At 44.3% G+C, this 17078-nt stretch overlaps 1 protein-coding gene across 1 annotated transcript; it reads right to left on the bottom strand.

Annotated features, from left to right (window-relative positions):
• Window positions 1-12152: 12152 nt before the first annotated feature.
• Window positions 12153-13235, bottom strand: LOC122320676 (nascent polypeptide-associated complex subunit alpha, muscle-specific form-like). Its single transcript, XM_043208835.1, has one exon. It carries the CDS (start codon window positions 13233-13235, stop codon window positions 12153-12155), a length of 1083 nt encoding a protein of 360 aa, XP_043064770.1.
• Window positions 13236-17078: the final 3843 nt, after the last annotated feature.

The raw sequence follows: 17078 nt of genomic DNA, 5'->3' as shown, positions 1-17078 counted from the left end.
TTAAAAGTGGAATACCTCTCTGAATTTGTTATTCGAATATCTATCTAGCTGCATTATTGGTTTATTTTCGAATTTTTGGTCAATATTTTGTAATTTTTTATGACCCCCGACCTGTCAAAATTTGCAAAAAATGGGTTTGCAGAAAAGTGACCAGAACCCAGCACTGCTTAGCCCAAACTTTTGAAATTTTTACCCGATTTAAAAGTGGAATACCTCTCTGAATTTGCTATTAAAATATCTATCTAGCTGCATTATTGGTTTATTTTCGAATTTTTGGTCAATATTTTTTAATTTTTTATGACCCCCCGACCTGTCAAAATTTGCAAAAAATGGGTTTGCAGAAAAGTGACCAGATCCCAGCACTGCTTAGCCCATAATTTTTGAAATTTTTACCCGATTTAAAAGTGGAATACCTCTCTGAATTTGTTATTCGAATATCTATCTAGCTGCATTATTGGTTTATTTTCGAATTTTTGGTCAATTTTTTGTAATTTTTTATGACCCCCGACCTGTCAAAATTTGCAAAAAATGGGTTGGCAGAAAAGTGACCAGAACCCAGCACTGCTTAGCCCATAACTTTTGAAATTTTTACCCGATTTAAAAGTGGAATACCTCTCTGAATTCGTTATTAAAATATCTATCTAGCTGCATTATTGGTTTATTTTCGAATTTTTGGTCAATATTTTGTAGTTTTTTATGACCCCCGACCTGTCAAAATTTGCAAAAAATGGGTTTGCAGAAAAGTGACCAGATCCCAGCACTGCTTAGCCCAAACTTTTGAAATTTTTACCCGATTTAAAAGTGGAATACCTCTCTGAATTTGTTGTTAAAATATCTATCTAGCTGCATTATTGGTTTATTTTCGAATTTTTGGTTAATATTTTGTAATTTTTTATGACCCCCGACCTGTCAAAATTTGCAAAAAAATGGGTTTGCAGAAAAGTGACCAGATCCCAGCACTGCTTAGCCCAAACTTTTGAAATTTTTACCCGATTAAAAAGTGGAATACCTCTCTGAATTTGTTATTCGAATATCTATCTAGCTGCATTATTGGTTTATTTTCGAATTTTTGGTCCATATTTTGTAGTTTTTTATGACCCCCGACCTGTCAAAATTTGCAAAAAATGGGTTTGCAGAAAAGTGACCAGATCCCAGCACTGCTTAGCTCAAACTTTTGAAATTTTTACCCGATTTAAAAGTGGAATACCTCTCTGAATTTGTTGTTAAAATATCTATCTAGCTGCATTATTGGTTTATTTTCGAATTTTTGGTCAATATTTTTTAATTTTTTATGACCCCCGACCTGTCAAAATTTGCAAAAAATGGGTTTGCAGAAAAGTGACCAGATCCCAGCACTGCTTATCCCAAACCTTTTGAAATTTTTACCCGATTTAAAAGTGGACTACCTCTCTGAATTTGCTATTAAAATATCTATCTAGCTGCATTATTGGTTTATTTTCGAATTTTTGGTCAATATTTTGTAATTTTTTATGACCCCCGACCTGTCAAAATTTGCAAAAAATGGGGTTGCAGAAAAGTGACCAGATCCCAGCACTGCTTAGCCCAAACTTTTGAAATTTTTACCCGATTTAAAAGTGGAATACCTCTCTGAATTTGTTGTTAAAATATCTATCTAGCTGCATTATTGGTTTATTTTCGAATTTTTGGTCAATATTTTGTACTTTTTTATGACCCCCGACCTGTCAAAATTTGCAAAAAAGGGTTTCCAGAAAAGTAACAAGATCCCAGCACTGCTAAGCCCAAACTTTTGAAATTTTTACCCGATTTAAAAGTGGAATACCTCTCTGAATTTGTTGTTAAAATATCTATCTAGCTGCATTATTGGTTTATTTTTGAATTTTTGGTCAATATTTTGTAATTTTTTATGACCCCCGACCTGTCAAAATTTGCAAAAAAAAATGGGTTTGCAGAAAAGTGACCAGATCCCAGCACTGCTTATCCCATAACTATTGACATTTTTACCCGATTTAAAAGTGGAATGCCTCTCTGAATTTGTTATTAAAATATCTATCTAGCTACATCATTGGTTTATTTTCGAATTTTTGGTCAATGTTTCGTCATTTTTTATGACCCCCGACCTGTCAAAATTTGCAAAAAATGGGTTTGCAGAAAAGTGACAAGATCCCAGCACTGCTTATCCCAAACCTTTTGAAATTTTTACCCGATTTAAAAGTGGAATACCTCTCTGAATTTGCTAATAAAATATCTATCTAGCTGCATTATTGGTTTATTTTCGAATTTTTGGTCAATATTTTTTAATTTTTTATGACCCCCGACCTGTCAAAATTTGCAAAAAATGGGTTTGCAGAAAAGTGACCAGATCCCAGCACTGCTTAGCCCAAACTTTTGAAATTTTTACCCGATTTAAAAGTGGAATACCTCTCTGAATTTGTTGTTAAAATATCTATCTAGCTGCATTATTGGTTTATTTTTGAATTTTTGGTCAATATTTTGTAATTTTTTATGACCCCCGACCTGTCAAAATTTGCAAAAAAAATGGGTTTGCAGAAAAGTGACCAGATCCCAGCACTGCTTATCCCATAACTATTGAAATTTTTACCCGATTTAAAAGTGGAATGCCTCTCTGAATTTGTTATTAAAATATCTATCTAGCTACATCATTGGTTTACTTTCGAATTTTTGGTCAATGTTTCGTCATTTTTTATGACCCCCGACCTGTCAAAATTTGCAAAAAATGGGTTTGCAGAAAAGTAACAAGATCCCAGCACTGCTTATCCCAAACCTTTTGAAATTTTTACCCGATTTAAAAGTGGAATACCTCTCTGAATTTGCTATTAAAATATCTATCTAGCTGCATTGTTGGTTTATTTTCGAATTTTTGGTCAATATTTTTTAATTTTTTATGACCCCCGACCTGTCAAAATTTGCAAAAAATGGGTTGGCAGAAAAGTGACCAGAACCCAGCACTGCTTAGCCCATAACTTTTGAAATTTTTACCCGATTTAAAAGTGGAATACCTCTCTGAATTCGTTATTAAAATATCTATCTAGCTGTATCATTGGTTTATTTTCGAATTTTTGGTCAATATTTTGTAGTTTTTTATGACCCCCGACCTGTCAAAATTTGCAAAAAAATGGGTTTGCAGAAAAGTGACCAGATCCCAGCACTGCTTATCCCAAACCTTTTGAAATTTTTACCCGATTTAAAAGTGGAATACCTCTCTGAATTTGCTATTAAAATATCTATCTAGCTGCATTATTGGTTTATTTTCGAATTTTTGGTCAATATTTTGTAATTTTTTATGACCCCCGACCTGTCAAAATTTGCAAAAAATGGGTTTGCAGAAAAGTGACCAGATCCCAGCACTGCTTAGCCCAAACTTTTGAAATTTTTACCCGATTTAAAAGTGGAATACCTCTCTGAATTTGTTGTTAAAATATCTATCTAGCTGCATTATTGGTTTATTTTCGAATTTTTGGTCAATATTTTGTACTTTTTTATGACCCCCGACCTGTCAAAATTTGCAAAAAAAGGGTTTCCAGAAAAGTAACAAGATCCCAGCACTGCTAAGCCCAAACTTTTGAAATTTTTACCCGATTTAAAAGTGGAATACCTCTCTGAATTTGTTGTTAAAATATCTATCTAGCTGCATTATTGGTTTATTTTTGAATTTTTGGTCAATATTTTGTAATTTTTTATGACCCCCGACCTGTCAAAATTTGCAAAAAAAATGGGTTTGCAGAAAAGTGACCAGATCCCAGCACTGCTTATCCCATAACTATTGAAATTTTTACCCGATTTAAAAGTGGAATGCCTCTCTGAATTTGTTATTAAAATATCTATCTAGCTACATCATTGGTTTATTTTCGAATTTTTGGTCAATGTTTCGTCATTTTTTATGACCCCCGACCTGTCAAAATTTGCAAAAAATGGGTTTGCAGAAAAGTGACAAGATCCCAGCACTGCTTATCCCAAACCTTTTGAAATTTTTACCCGATTTAAAAGTGGAATACCTCTCTGAATTTGCTAATAAAATATCTATCTAGCTGCATTATTGGTTTATTTTCGAATTTTTGGTCAATATTTTTTAATTTTTTATGACCCCCGACCTGTCAAAATTTGCAAAAAATGGGTTTGCAGAAAAGTGACCAGAACCCAGCACTGCTTAGCCCAAACTTTTGAAATTTTTACCCGATTTAAAAGTGGAATACCTCTCTGAATTTGTTGTTAAAATATCTATCTAGCTGCATTATTGGTTTATTTTTGAATTTTTGGTCAATATTTTGTAATTTTTTATGACCCCCGACCTGTCAAAATTTGCAAAAAAAATGGGTTTGCAGAAAAGTGACCAGATCCCAGCACTGCTTATCCCATAACTATTGAAATTTTTACCCGATTTAAAAGTGGAATGCCTCTCTGAATTTGTTATTAAAATATCTATCTAGCTACATCATTGGTTTACTTTCGAATTTTTGGTCAATGTTTCGTCATTTTTTATGACCCCCGACCTGTCAAAATTTGCAAAAAATGGGTTTGCAGAAAAGTTACAAGATCCCAGCACTGCTTATCCCAAACCTTTTGAAATTTTTACCCGATTTAAAAGTGGAATACCTCTCTGAATTTGCTATTAAAATATCTATCTAGCTGCATTATTGGTTTATTTTCGAATTTTTGGTCAATATTTTTTAATTTTTTATGACCCCCGACCTGTCAAAATTTGCAAAAAATGGGTTGGCAGAAAAGTGACCAGAACCCAGCACTGCTTAGCCCATAACTTTTGAAATTTTTACCCGATTTAAAAGTGGAATACCTCTCTGAATTCGTTATTAAAATATCTATCTAGCTATATCATTGGTTTATTTTCGAATTTTTGGTCAATATTTTGTAGTTTTTTATGACCCCCGACCTGTCAAAATTTGCAAAAAATGGGTTTGCAGAAAAGTGACCAGATCCCAGCACTGCTTATCCCAAACCTTTTGAAATTTTTACCCGATTTAAAAGTGGAATACCTCTCTGAATTTGCTATTAAAATATCTATCTAGCTGCATTATTGGTTTATTTTCGAATTTTTGGTCAATATTTTGTAATTTTTTATGACCCCCGACCTGTCAAAATTTGCAAAAAATGGGTTTGCAGAAAAGTGACCAGATCCCAGCACTGCTTAGCCCAAACTTTTGAAATTTTTACCCGATTTAAAAGTGGAATACCTCTCTGAATTTGTTGTTAAAATATCTATCTAGCTGCATTATTGGTTTATTTTCGAATTTTTGGTCAATATTTTGTACTTTTTTATGACCCCCGACCTGTCAAAATTTGCAAAAAAAGGGTTTGCAGAAAAGTAACAAGATCCCAGCACTGCTAAGCCCAAACTTTTGAAATTTTTACCCGATTTAAAAGTGGAATACCTCTCTGAATTTGTTGTTAAAATATCTATCTAGCTGCATTATTGGTTTATTTTTGAATTTTTGGTCAATATTTTGTAATTTTTTATGACCCCCGACCTGTCAAAATTTGCAAAAAAAATGGGTTTGCAGAAAAGTGACCAGATCCCAGCACTGCTTATCCCATAACTATTGAAATTTTTACCCGATTTAAAAGTGGAATGCCTCTCTGAATTTGTTATTAAAATATCTATCTAGCTATATCATTGGTTTATTTTCGAATTTTTGGTCAATGTTTCGTCATTTTTTATGACCCCCGACCTGTCAAAATTTGCAAAAAATGGGTTTGCAGAAAAGTGACAAGATCCCAGCACTGCTTATCCCAAACCTTTTGAAATTTTTACCCGATTTAAAAGTGGAATACCTCTCTGAATTTGCTAATAAAATATCTATCTAGCTGCATTATTGGTTTATTTTCGAATTTTTGGTCAATATTTTTTAATTTTTTATGACCCCCGACCTGTCAAAATTTGCAAAAAATGGGTTTGCAGAAAAGTGACCAGAACCCAGCACTGCTTAGCCCAAACTTTTGAAATTTTTACCCGATTTAAAAGTGGAATACCTCTCTGAATTTGTTGTTAAAATATCTATCTAGCTGCATTATTGGTTTATTTTTGAATTTTTGGTCAATATTTTGTAATTTTTTATGACCCCCCGACCTGTCAAAATTTGCAAAAAAAATGGGTTTGCAGAAAAGTGACCAGATCCCAGCACTGCTTATCCCATAACTATTGAAATTTTTACCCGATTTAAAAGTGGAATGCCTCTCTGAATTTGTTATTAAAATATCTATCTAGCTACATCATTGGTTTACTTTCGAATTTTTGGTCAATGTTTCGTCATTTTTTATGACCCCCGACCTGTCAAAATTTGCAAAAAATGGGTTTGCAGAAAAGTGACCAGAACCCAGCACTGCTTATCCCATAACTATTGAAATTTTTACCCGATTTAAAAGTGGAATACCTCTCTGAATTTGCTATTAAAATATCTATCTAGCTGCATTGTTGGTTTATTTTCGAATTTTTGGTCAATATTTTTTAATTTTTTATGACCCCCGACCTGTCAAAATTTGCAAAAAATGGGTTTGCAGAAAAGTGACCAGATCCCAGCACTGCTTAGCCCATAAGTTTTTGAAATTTTTACCCGATTTAAAAGTGGAATACCTCTCTGAATTTGTTGTTAAAATATCTATCTAGCTGCATTATTGGTTTATTTTCGAATTTTTGGTCAATATTTTGTAATTTTTTATGACCCCCGACCTGTCAAAATTTGCAAAAAATGGGTTTGCAGAAAAGTGACAAGATCCCAGCACTGCTTAGCCCAAACTTTTGAAATTTTTACCCGATTTAAAAGTGGAATACCTCTCTGAATTTGTTGTTAAAATATCTATCTAGCTGCATTATTGGTTTATTTTCGAATTTTTGGTCAATATTTTGTAATTTTTTATGACCCCCGACCTGTCAAAATTTGCAAAAAATGGGTTTGCAGAAAAGTGACAAGATCCCAGCACTGCTTAGCCCAAACTTTTGAAATTTTTACCCGATTTAAAAGTGGAATACCTCTCTGAATTTGTTGTTAAAATATCTATCTAGCTGCATTATTGGTTTATTTTCGAATTTTTGGTCAATATTTTGTAATTTTTTATGACCCCCGACCTGTCAAAATTTGCAAAAAATGGGTTTGCAGAAAAGTGACAAGATCCCAGCACTGCTTAGCCCAAACTTTTGAAATTTTTACCCGATTTAAAAGTGGAATACCTCTCTGAATTTGTTGTTAAAATATCTATCTAGCTGCATTATTGGTTTATTTTCGAATTTTTGGTCAATATTTTGTAATTTTTTATGACCCCCGACCTGTCAAAATTTGCAAAAAAATGGGTTTGCAGAAAAGAGACCAGATCCCAGCACTGCTTAGCCCATAACTTTTGAAATTTTTACCCCATTTAAAAGTGGAATGCCTCTCTGAATTTGTTATTAAAATATCTATCTAGCTGCATTATTGGTTTATTTTCGAATTTTTGGTCAATATTTTGTAATTTTTTATGACCCCCGACCTGTCAAAATTTGCAAAAAATGGGTTTGCAGAAAAGTGACCAGATCCCAGCACTGCTTAGCCCATAACTTTTGAAATTTTTACCCGATTTAAAAGTGGAATACCTCTTGAATTTGTTATTTGAATATCTATCTAGCAGCATTATTGGTTTATTTTCGAATTTTTGGTCAATATTTTGTAATTTTTTATGACCCCCGACCTGTCAAAATTTGCAAAAAATGGGTTTGCAGAAAAGTGACCAGATCCCAGTACTGCTTAGCCCAAACTTTTGAAATTTTTACCCGATTTAAAAGAGGAATACCTCTCTGAATTTGTTATTAAAATATCTATCTAGCTGCATTATTGGTTTATTTTCGAATTTTTGGTCAATATTTTGTAATTTTTTATGACCCCCGACCTGTCAAAATTTGCAAAAAAATGGGTTTGCAGAAAAGTGACCAGATCCCAGCACTGCTTAGCCCATAACTTTTGAAATTTTTACCCGATTTAAAAGTGGAATACCTCTCTGAATTTGTTATTAAAATATCTATCTAGCTACATCATTGGTTTATTTTCGAATTTTTGGTCAATGTTTCGTCATTTTTTATGACCCCCGACCTGTCAAAATTTGCAAAAAATGGGTTTGCAGAAAAGTGACCAGATCCCAGCACTGCTTAGCCCAAACTTTTGAAATTTTTACCCGATTTAAAAGTGGAATACCTCTCTGAATTTGTTGTTAAAATATCTATCTAGCTGCATTATTGGTTTATTTTCGAATTTTTGGTCAATATTTTGTAGTTTTTTATGACCCCCGACCTGTCAAAATTTGCAAAAAATGGGTTTGCAGAAAAGTGACCAGATCCCAGCACTGCTTAGCCCAAACTTTTGAAATTTTTACCCGATTTAAAAGTGGAATACCTCTCTGAATTTGTTATTAAAATATCTATCTAGCTGCATTATTGGTTTATTTTCGAATTTTTGGTAAATATTTTGTAATGTTTTATGACCCCCGACCTGTCAAAATTTGCAAAAAAAGGGTTTCCAGAAAAGTGACCAGATCCCAGCACTGCTTAGCCCATAACTTTTGAAATTTTTACCCGATTTAAAAGTGGAATACCTCTCTGAATTTGTTATTAAAATATCTATCTAGCTACATCATTGGTTTATTTTCGAATTTTTGGTCAATGTTTCGTCATTTTTTATGACCCCCGACCTGTCAAAATTTGCAAAAAATGGGTTTGCAGAAAAGTGACCAGATCCCAGCACTGCTTAGCCCAAACTTTTGAAATTTTTACCCGATTTAAAAGTGGAATACCTCTCTGAATTTGTTATTAAAATATCTATCTAGCTGCATTATTGGTTTTATTGTATTTATTAAAAAGTATAATACAATAAAGTATTATCCAAACCCGCAACAAGATAAAATAAGCAGACACTTTTTAATGTTAAACCGCACGCACTCGTTGTCAAAGGAGAAGTAAAGCGTCGTGTTCGCGTGTACAAGCAAATGCCCAAAGTGTAGAAGGAAAAGCGCAAGAAGATTCCGTTACTTCTTGCGATCTCCTCCCCTGCAGTTCCAAAATAGCTTTTTCCTATATGAAATCCGCGAGGAAGCACCAAGGAACCGGGGTACGAAGGTATGCCCGCACCGAGGAATTGCGCGAGGAATTTTGTATGGGATTCAAGTTTTCTTCATAGGTGCAGCTCTCGATGAACTTTTTGGCCGTTTCATCGAACGATTCCTCGGTGCCTTATACGAATTTTGTATGGAAAAAATTCGTATAAGGCATAGAGGAATTCGAAGCGGAAGTGGAAGCGGGGTTTTCCTCAAGGATCGCCCTTAGGGAAATCATATATGCCAATGTTCAAAATTTCATCCCCAAATTCATATGAAAAACAATATATATATATATATTTTTTTTTTTTTTTTATAAAATATCTTATTTTTTGAACATAAGAGATAAGCACATTAAAAATATTAAATTCGAAAGTTTTTGTTTATCATTTATGTGGAGTATTTGCAGAAAATCGGCTGTTTTGCGTCCATCTATGGTACAAAAAATATTTTCGTTATTACATATTTAATTTTTTAATTTAGCGCAAACTTACCTTTCAAACGAATTTATCGGACATACATGTGTATGGCTTAATCCTAAAAAGATTTAAATAAGTTTGTAGTAAAAAACATAATATTTTTGTAATATTAACGACACTTACATGATTTTTAAACATTTCCGCTTCCCGTTGCACAAATTAAGAAATTTGACAACATATTGTCAACGCACTACGCAAAAGAATGACGCAGCTCAATTTTATTTTTCATCCTTTTAGTATACCCTTCTTTTTAGATATAACCGACCATAAATGACACGGGAGTTATATTATATGTATCCACATCACATCCACATAATTTTTTGTTTCTAACGGAGAATGACAACAGTGCAATAAGAAAAACGAAAGAATAGAAGGCAAATTTGGAGTCGGGTCGCCGTCGGGTGCAAGTAACGAAATCGTATTATAAGAGTGAGGAAGAGAGGGAAACTTAGGAATATCCGTTTCCCTTTCCTACACACATGATTGGCAATTGCCGAAATTCACTTGTGAACAGCCAGAACTGCAGGGCTCCTTCATCGCACTCACACATACAAGCATCAAATGAATGCATGTGCATCAATGTGACTTTTCCTTATATATGTATATTCATATTTTACAACACGCCACCTCAAAAGTTACATTGAGCAAAAAACAAAAATTTGACATACGAGATTGTGCTTATCTTTTAATTTCTTGTTTCTTTCTTAATTTCTGGGGATTACAATTAGATCCAGCATTCGCTGCAAAGAGTTGGGGAAACCCAGTAAAACCCAACTAGATCTACATATACAAATAGCGAAAAATTTACATAAATTCAAATTTTGAACAAAAGAAAAATTGTAAAAATATTAAAGCATTTCACTTAAGGTTGTAAGGATGCTAATCACGGGCCAGGATAAATACTCAGTCTATCCAGGGTCCCCTACAGAAATAATTTATATTTACGGAGACAGACAGGACAAAGAGGCGGGTTCCCTAATTGGGCGTGGGTTTGAGGGGGAAAGTTTGGGTTGCGTGCCGTGGTTATGCCGTCGGCCCGTCACCCGGGCGGCCGGCGGACCAGGGCAGGCCCAGGGCGACCGATCCCGTCACCCGTGGATCGGCTTATCCGGCCCCGTCAACCGGGTGCCGGAGCCCTGTTAGGGGGCGGAGGGTTACGAGCCGTCGATCCCGTCACCCGGGAGTCGACTTGCCAGCCCCGTCACCCGGGTGCTGGTGCTCAAGGAAAGGATGTAGTGAGCGACTGATCCCGTCACCCGTGGATCAGTATGCCGGCCCCGTCACCCGACGGCCGGTGCTCGAACTACGAGGGAGGGGGGTTTTGAGCGACCGATCCCGTCATCCGTGGATCGGTGCTCCTCAGTACAGGTTATGAGCGGCTGCCCCCGTCACCCGGGGGTCAGCATGCCGGCCCCGTCACCCGACGGCCGGTGCTCCTAGATACGGGATTTGAGCGGCTGCTCCCGTCACCCGGGAGTCAGCATGCCGGCCCCGTCACCCGACGGCCGGTGCTCATAGGTATGGAGGGGAAAGGGGAAGGAGGACTTGGGAGAGAGAAGACTATGGTTAATTGTGGTTTTCTTACAACTTTATTCATAATTCCTTAATGCCTGAGGGTCCCTAGTTCCCTGCGCACGTGCTGGCCACCCCGTAGGGCTGGCCCGCGGCCGGCTCACCCGTCTTATCGGAGGGACTCCATGTCCACGTGTCCTTTTATCCTTGTCGCCATCCACTCACGTCCGTTCACTCTGCTTGCCAAAATCCAACCGTCCACTCTGATGGTCAAAAACTAACTCCGTTCACTCCGATGGTCAAAATCTAACTCCACGATCGGCGAACAGCGAAGGCTGCTCGAAGCCCTCGCTGCTGCCGTCGACTGCGGCAGCGGCCCTTACGCTGCTTTCGTGCAGGCTATAGGCGTCCTCTTTCGTCTGCCGCCTCCCGCACCCGCGTCTCTTACGCGATCGTGCGTTCCTCTTCTTTTCCGTGTCTCTCCGGACCCGGCCGTCGGTTCTGCCGAGGGCTCAAGTTTGGAGAGATGGAGATGTTGCTGGCGTGGTTGTGGATGTTGCTGACGTGGATGTTGCTGACGTGGATGTTGCTGACGTGGATGTTGCTGATGTGCGTGTTGCTGATGTGCGTGTTGCTGATGCGCGTGTTGCTGAATGTGGTTTTGCGTGTTGCTGATGTGGTTTTGCGTGTTGATGATGTGATCCTCGGCGTGGCCGGGGATGTGGCCCGTACTGGGGCGCACCACACCCCAACTCAAAAGTGATTGTCCCCTCGGGGTCTAACTGAGGGAAAGCGGGATGCCCTTCATGGGCCTTAATATTACAAAAGGGGTGCCCTCCGTGGGTCTTGGTCGTCCTTACCCTAAACCTTATAGTTCTACCTTATACTCTACCTTATAAATTACGCCTAACTACTATGTACATGAGGGGGAGGGGGGGCCCTTGTGAGGGTTACCTCACACCCCATCCCTTCCTCGGGGGTGCGGGAAGACCTTTACCCGGCCGCTGGTCGAGATCTGGATGCGATAGCGGATGCCGGCTACCTCCTCCAGGTAGCGCACCTCCCGGCGTCTCGGCTGGCGCAGATGCCCGTCTATACTACGCAGGAGGGCGATGGGTACCCACCCGTCTTCGGTAACCCATCCGTCGAGGGCGCGGACCTGGGCGTTTGGAGGCAGGGGGATCCACCGGGGGAAGCTCCTCCTCCGAGTCGGCGTCCTCCTCCTAATTCCTCGTCAGTACTGGCCTCCTCCATGGGCCATGGGGCCGGTCGGCGGAGGATGCCTGGGCGGCCGACTGGTTCGCCTTCGGGGTTGGCCAAAGGCTGGCGGCCACGCCAGCGCTGCTGGTCGGTGGCCGGCATAGGCCTCACCCGCCGCACGGGCCTGGACGGCAGGACGGCAGCTACGGCTGCAGTGGCCGCGGTGCCGTCAGGCGGCGTCGGGGCGCGCGCCGTGGCGGCGGCGTCCGGTTGGGCGGCCGCTTGGGTGGCGGCGTCTAGTTGAGCCATGGCGGCCGGCGGGATGCCGGCGGCCGATCCGGCGGCTGCGTCGGGTTGAACAGTGGCGGCCGGCGGGATGCCGGCGGCCGATCCGGCGGCTGCGTCGGATTGAGCAGTGGCGGCCGGTGGGATGCCGGCGGCCGATCCGGCGGCTGCGTCGGGTGGAGCAGTGGCGGCCGGTGGGATGCCGGCGGTCGATCCAGCGGCTGCGTCGGGTTGAGCAGTGGCTTCCGCCGTGGGGATCGTGGCCATTATTGTTCGGACCGCGGCCCGGACTGCCTCCCGCTGCTGGGATGCGGCGGACGTGGTGGGTCCGTCGGGGGACGCGGCCAGCTTCCCCAGCAGGAGCGCGAGCAAGTCATCCCCCGTGGGGGTGCTGGCTCCTGCCCGGACGGTTGCCGCGTCGGCGGTGTCGTCGGCGGCGGTGAGCGTGGGCGTGGCCTGCTCCTTGGCGTCGGTGGCACTGGGTGCGGGCCTGGGTGTGCCCGTGGCAGCGGCGCCGGTGGCCCGCACCGCCATGGTGGCAGCGGTGCTGACCCCGGCTGATGCTGGAGGGTCGGGCTCCGGGTACGGGCCCGGCCCGAAAAGCTCCTCGTATGAGGGCGGTGGTGTTTCTCGGTGGGGCGGTACCCACGGCACGGTCTCCTCCTCGTCGAGAAGGACAACTGTGTCCATCGCCGCGCCCCGTGGCTCGTCGTCGTCCGAGCTGAGAGTCACCACCTCAGCATCGGAGACCTCCTCATAAATTGCGCCCAGCGGGCCACGGGGGTCGGCGAGGCGGGGACCGAGGGGATGGCTGGGTCCGGCTCTTCTTCTGCCTCAAAAATAGAGGCCACCACGTCCTCGTAGGTCAGCCCTTCGCACCATGTGGGGCTGATCGCGGGCGACGGCTGGGCGTCGCTGTCGGCGGTGGTCGCTGGTGGGGTGGATCCGGTGGCATCGGGCGCGGCCGATGGCGGACGCGGTGGGCGCCCCGTGTCGGCGGCGACCGTGCTTGTCGGCGTCGGTGGCCGCGAGTTGCGCCTGGGGCTGGTGGCGTTGGCTGCCAGGTGCAGTCCCTCTAATGCGGGCATCGTCGTGGCGGAAGCCGCGGTGTTTGGGCGCTCACCTGGGTCCTGATTAGCCGGGCGATCGCGGCGGTGGCGATGGTGGCGATGGCGGCGACGTGGTTCGTCCTCTGAATGGCGCGAATGGCGGCGCTGCGAATTCGTGTTCCTATCTCTCGGCATGTTTTTAGCTTTTGCGTCTCACAATTTGTAGGTTTGAACGCGTGGGTCTGCAGAGCGAAGATCGCGCTATCTTTATCGATATCCGATAGCGCGCTGCCCGTACGTATCGAAGTTGCTTTTCGGTCGATCTGGCAATTCCAATAACGAATATTTGGGATCTATGAAAATAAACAAACGTATTAGTAGAGTCCACCCCTCTTTTAGCCTGCTTGAGGGTGGCGCCTATCCTAAGCTCCTGCGCTCCTATAGCTCCTTAGGATCAGAGCCGATGCCAGAGTGGAGGCTTCTGGACTGATCACGGGCGTCGTGGTCGTCGTGGTCGTCATGGGCTGCGGTGATGCTGAGGCTATCCTCGTTCTGATGTTCGTCGTCGTCCGCGTTGCTTTGGTGATATGCTTTTAGGTTGTTTATGCTGGCCGTGCGGCGACGGCGGCTCCCGATATCTTGCAGCCGGACGATGTTCGGCGAGAGGAACTTGATCACTCGGAACGGGCCTTCATATTTCGCAGCCAGTTGCCGCGAAGCCCTCGGCGGCGTTTGATAGCACATGATGGCGGGCGAGAACGAGGGAGCCCAATGGTGGCTTCCACTCCCGTCGTCGTAAATTGTAGTGCCGGCCTTGCTCGGCCGTGGCACGTTCGGCGTTGTCGCGGGCCACTTTAAATATGCTGTGCAGCTGCTCGCTCCTCTCCGCTGGGGGAATCAGGGCGGTTCCTCGTCCCGGGGTGACTTCGTCGTAAAGTGCATTGGGTAGGCGTGGTTCCCGGCCTTGTACCAGAAAGGCGGGGCTGAATCCCGTTGTGTCCGACACGCTACCGTTGACGGCCAGCGAGATTTCTGGCAGGAGTTGATCCCAGGTGTTCTGCGGCGCGTCGCCCAGGTATTGCGCGATCATGGTTTTCACGGTCCTGTTGGCCCTCTCCGTAGGATTTTGACGGGGCGTGTAGGGCGCAGTATACTGCAGTTCCATTCCTAGTGATTTGCAAAATGTCCGGAAATCCCGGCTGGTGAACTGAGTTCCGTTGTCACAGACCAGAGTCTTCGGGACTCCGAATCGACTCAGGATCCGTTCTCTAAACGCTCGTTCGAGATATGGTACCGTGGCTCGTCGCAGTGGGACGAGTTCCACCCACTTGCTGAATGAGTCGAGGAACACCAATAGGACTGTGTTCCCTAGCTTGGATCGTGGGAGGGGTCCAACGAAGTCCGCACATAGTATGTGGAAAGGTTCGTCGACCTGGCGGGTGAACATTTTCCCGGCCGGTTTTTCTTGGCTTACCTTAAACTTCTGACAGCTTGTGCATCGGCGTACGTATTTGGCCACTTCTCGAAATAATCCGGGCCAGTAGTACTTCTGGGCGACTCGTGTGCTTGTCTTCCGCACGCCCAGGTGGCCTGCGGTGGGGTGGTCGTGGCATTCCGTCAGCACTCTTGCGCGGTCGTTAGTGCCCACGCATAGTTTCCAGGGGGTGTATTCCTCATCCTCCGGGCGCAGCCCGATGCGTCTGTAAAGTTGCCCGTTCTCCTCTCGAAAGTCTGGATACTTGGCCGGCTCCTGTCGGGTCCTGTGTAGCATTTTCGTGATCCACTTACAGTTGATGTCCTGAACTTGTGCCTGCTGCATGGTGGCCAGTGGCTGGCGCGATAGTGCATCAGCGACCAGATTCTGGGTTCCGCGTCGGTATGTCACGTCATACTGGAACTGCTGCAACACCAATGCCCACCGAGCGATCCTGCCCGTGGGGTTGTCGATGGAGTTCAACCACTTTAGCGAGTGGTGGTCGGTCAGCACCTCGAAACGGTATCCTTCGAGATAGCAGCGCATCTTACGGATGGCCCATACTATAGCGAGGCATTCCTTTTCCGTAACAGAATAGTTGCGCTCGGCGGTGTTTAGCCGGCGGCTAGCGTAAGCGATTACGCGCTCCTGTTGGTCGATAGTCTGGGTGAGTACGGCTCCCACGCCGTATTCGCTTGCGTCGGTTTGGAGTACAAATTTCTCTTCGAAATCTGGGCACGCCAGAATTGGTGCCTCTGTGAGCAGGTCCTTCAACTTCTGGAACGCCTGTTTCTGCTTCTCGGTCCATCCCCAGCTTTGATCCTTCTTGAGTAGCGAGGTCATTGGTTCGACCACGTCCGCGAAGTTTGGCACAAAGCGTCTGTACCAAGACGCTATGCCGAGGCATCGGCGAAGCTCCTTCAGGTTCGTGGGTGGGGTCAGTTCCCGGATGGCAGCGACCTTGTCGGGGTCGGTCTGTATCCCGGCCTCGCTGATTACATGGCCAAGATATTTTATGCTCCGCTGGAAAAACTGGCACTTGTCTCGGTTGAGGCGGAGATTGGCCTCTCGAAGCCGTCGAAATACCTCGCGTAGATTCCGCACGTGCTCGGAGAGAGTGGCGCCGACGACGATGATGTCGTCCAAGTAGGCGAAAGCGTGTGGTTCCATGTCGGGGCCGATGACGGTGTCCAGCGCCCGTTGGAATGTGGCCGGCGCCGAGTGAAGCCCGAAAGGCATCACCTTCCAGTGAAATAGTCCGCGGCCCGGGACGGTGAATGCGGTGCATTCGCGGCTGTCCGGGGCGACTGGGATCTGCCAGTACCCGTTCTTCAGGTCCAACGTCGATATATAGCGGGCGTTTCGCAGCCGCTCCAAGATGTGGTGGATCCGCGGCAGCGGATAAGCGTCGGGGATCGAGTTCTCGTTTAGCTGTCTGTAGTCGATGCACATCCTGGCCTCTCCATTCTTCTTTGCCGCGATGACTATCGGCGCGCTATGGGGGCTCTTGGAAGGCTCTATGCGTCCATCGCGGATAAGCTCGTCGATCTGTTGGTCGATGACGGCCCTCATCGCGGGATTCCGTGGATGATAGCGTTGCTTAATAGGGCGATCGTGGCGCATCACGATCTTGTGCTCGGCGATGTGGGAGACGTTGGCGATGCTGTTGAAGCGGGACAGTTTTCGTTCGAGAAACTCCCTGATCCAGGGCTCCGGGTAGTTGTCCTCGTGGCCTCTGGCTCTCGGTTCCTCCTCGATGTCGTAGTCAGCGTCAGCGATACCGCAGGATGGAGGTGGTGGTTCCAAATCGCTGAAGCGGACCCTCTTGGCCCCTTTGCGAAATGGGTTTCGCTGAACCGCTACTGGATCAGGCGGAGGTAGCGCTCCGGCCCAGCTTGGGACCGTGCGCACGTTGGGGTGCCTGGCGCTGCGTGGCGCGTCAGGGCGTTGCGGTGAGTGCCCCTGGGTGGCTGATGAGTCTGCCCGAGGGTGCGCCTGTGTGGCGGCTTG

The sequence above is a fragment of the Drosophila ficusphila genome, unplaced genomic scaffold (assembly GCF_018152265.1).
Source record: "Drosophila ficusphila isolate 14025-0441.05 unplaced genomic scaffold, ASM1815226v1 contig_735, whole genome shotgun sequence".
NCBI lineage: Eukaryota > Metazoa > Arthropoda > Insecta > Diptera > Drosophilidae > Drosophila > Drosophila ficusphila.
This window is presented reverse-complemented; position numbering and strand designations above follow the sequence as displayed.

What these genes read in the sequence shown, in the direction of transcription:
- LOC122320676 (XM_043208835.1), bottom strand. Translation starts at nt 13,235, where the DNA reads ATGGACACAGTTGTCCTTCTCGACGAGGAGGAGACCGTGCCGTGGGTA.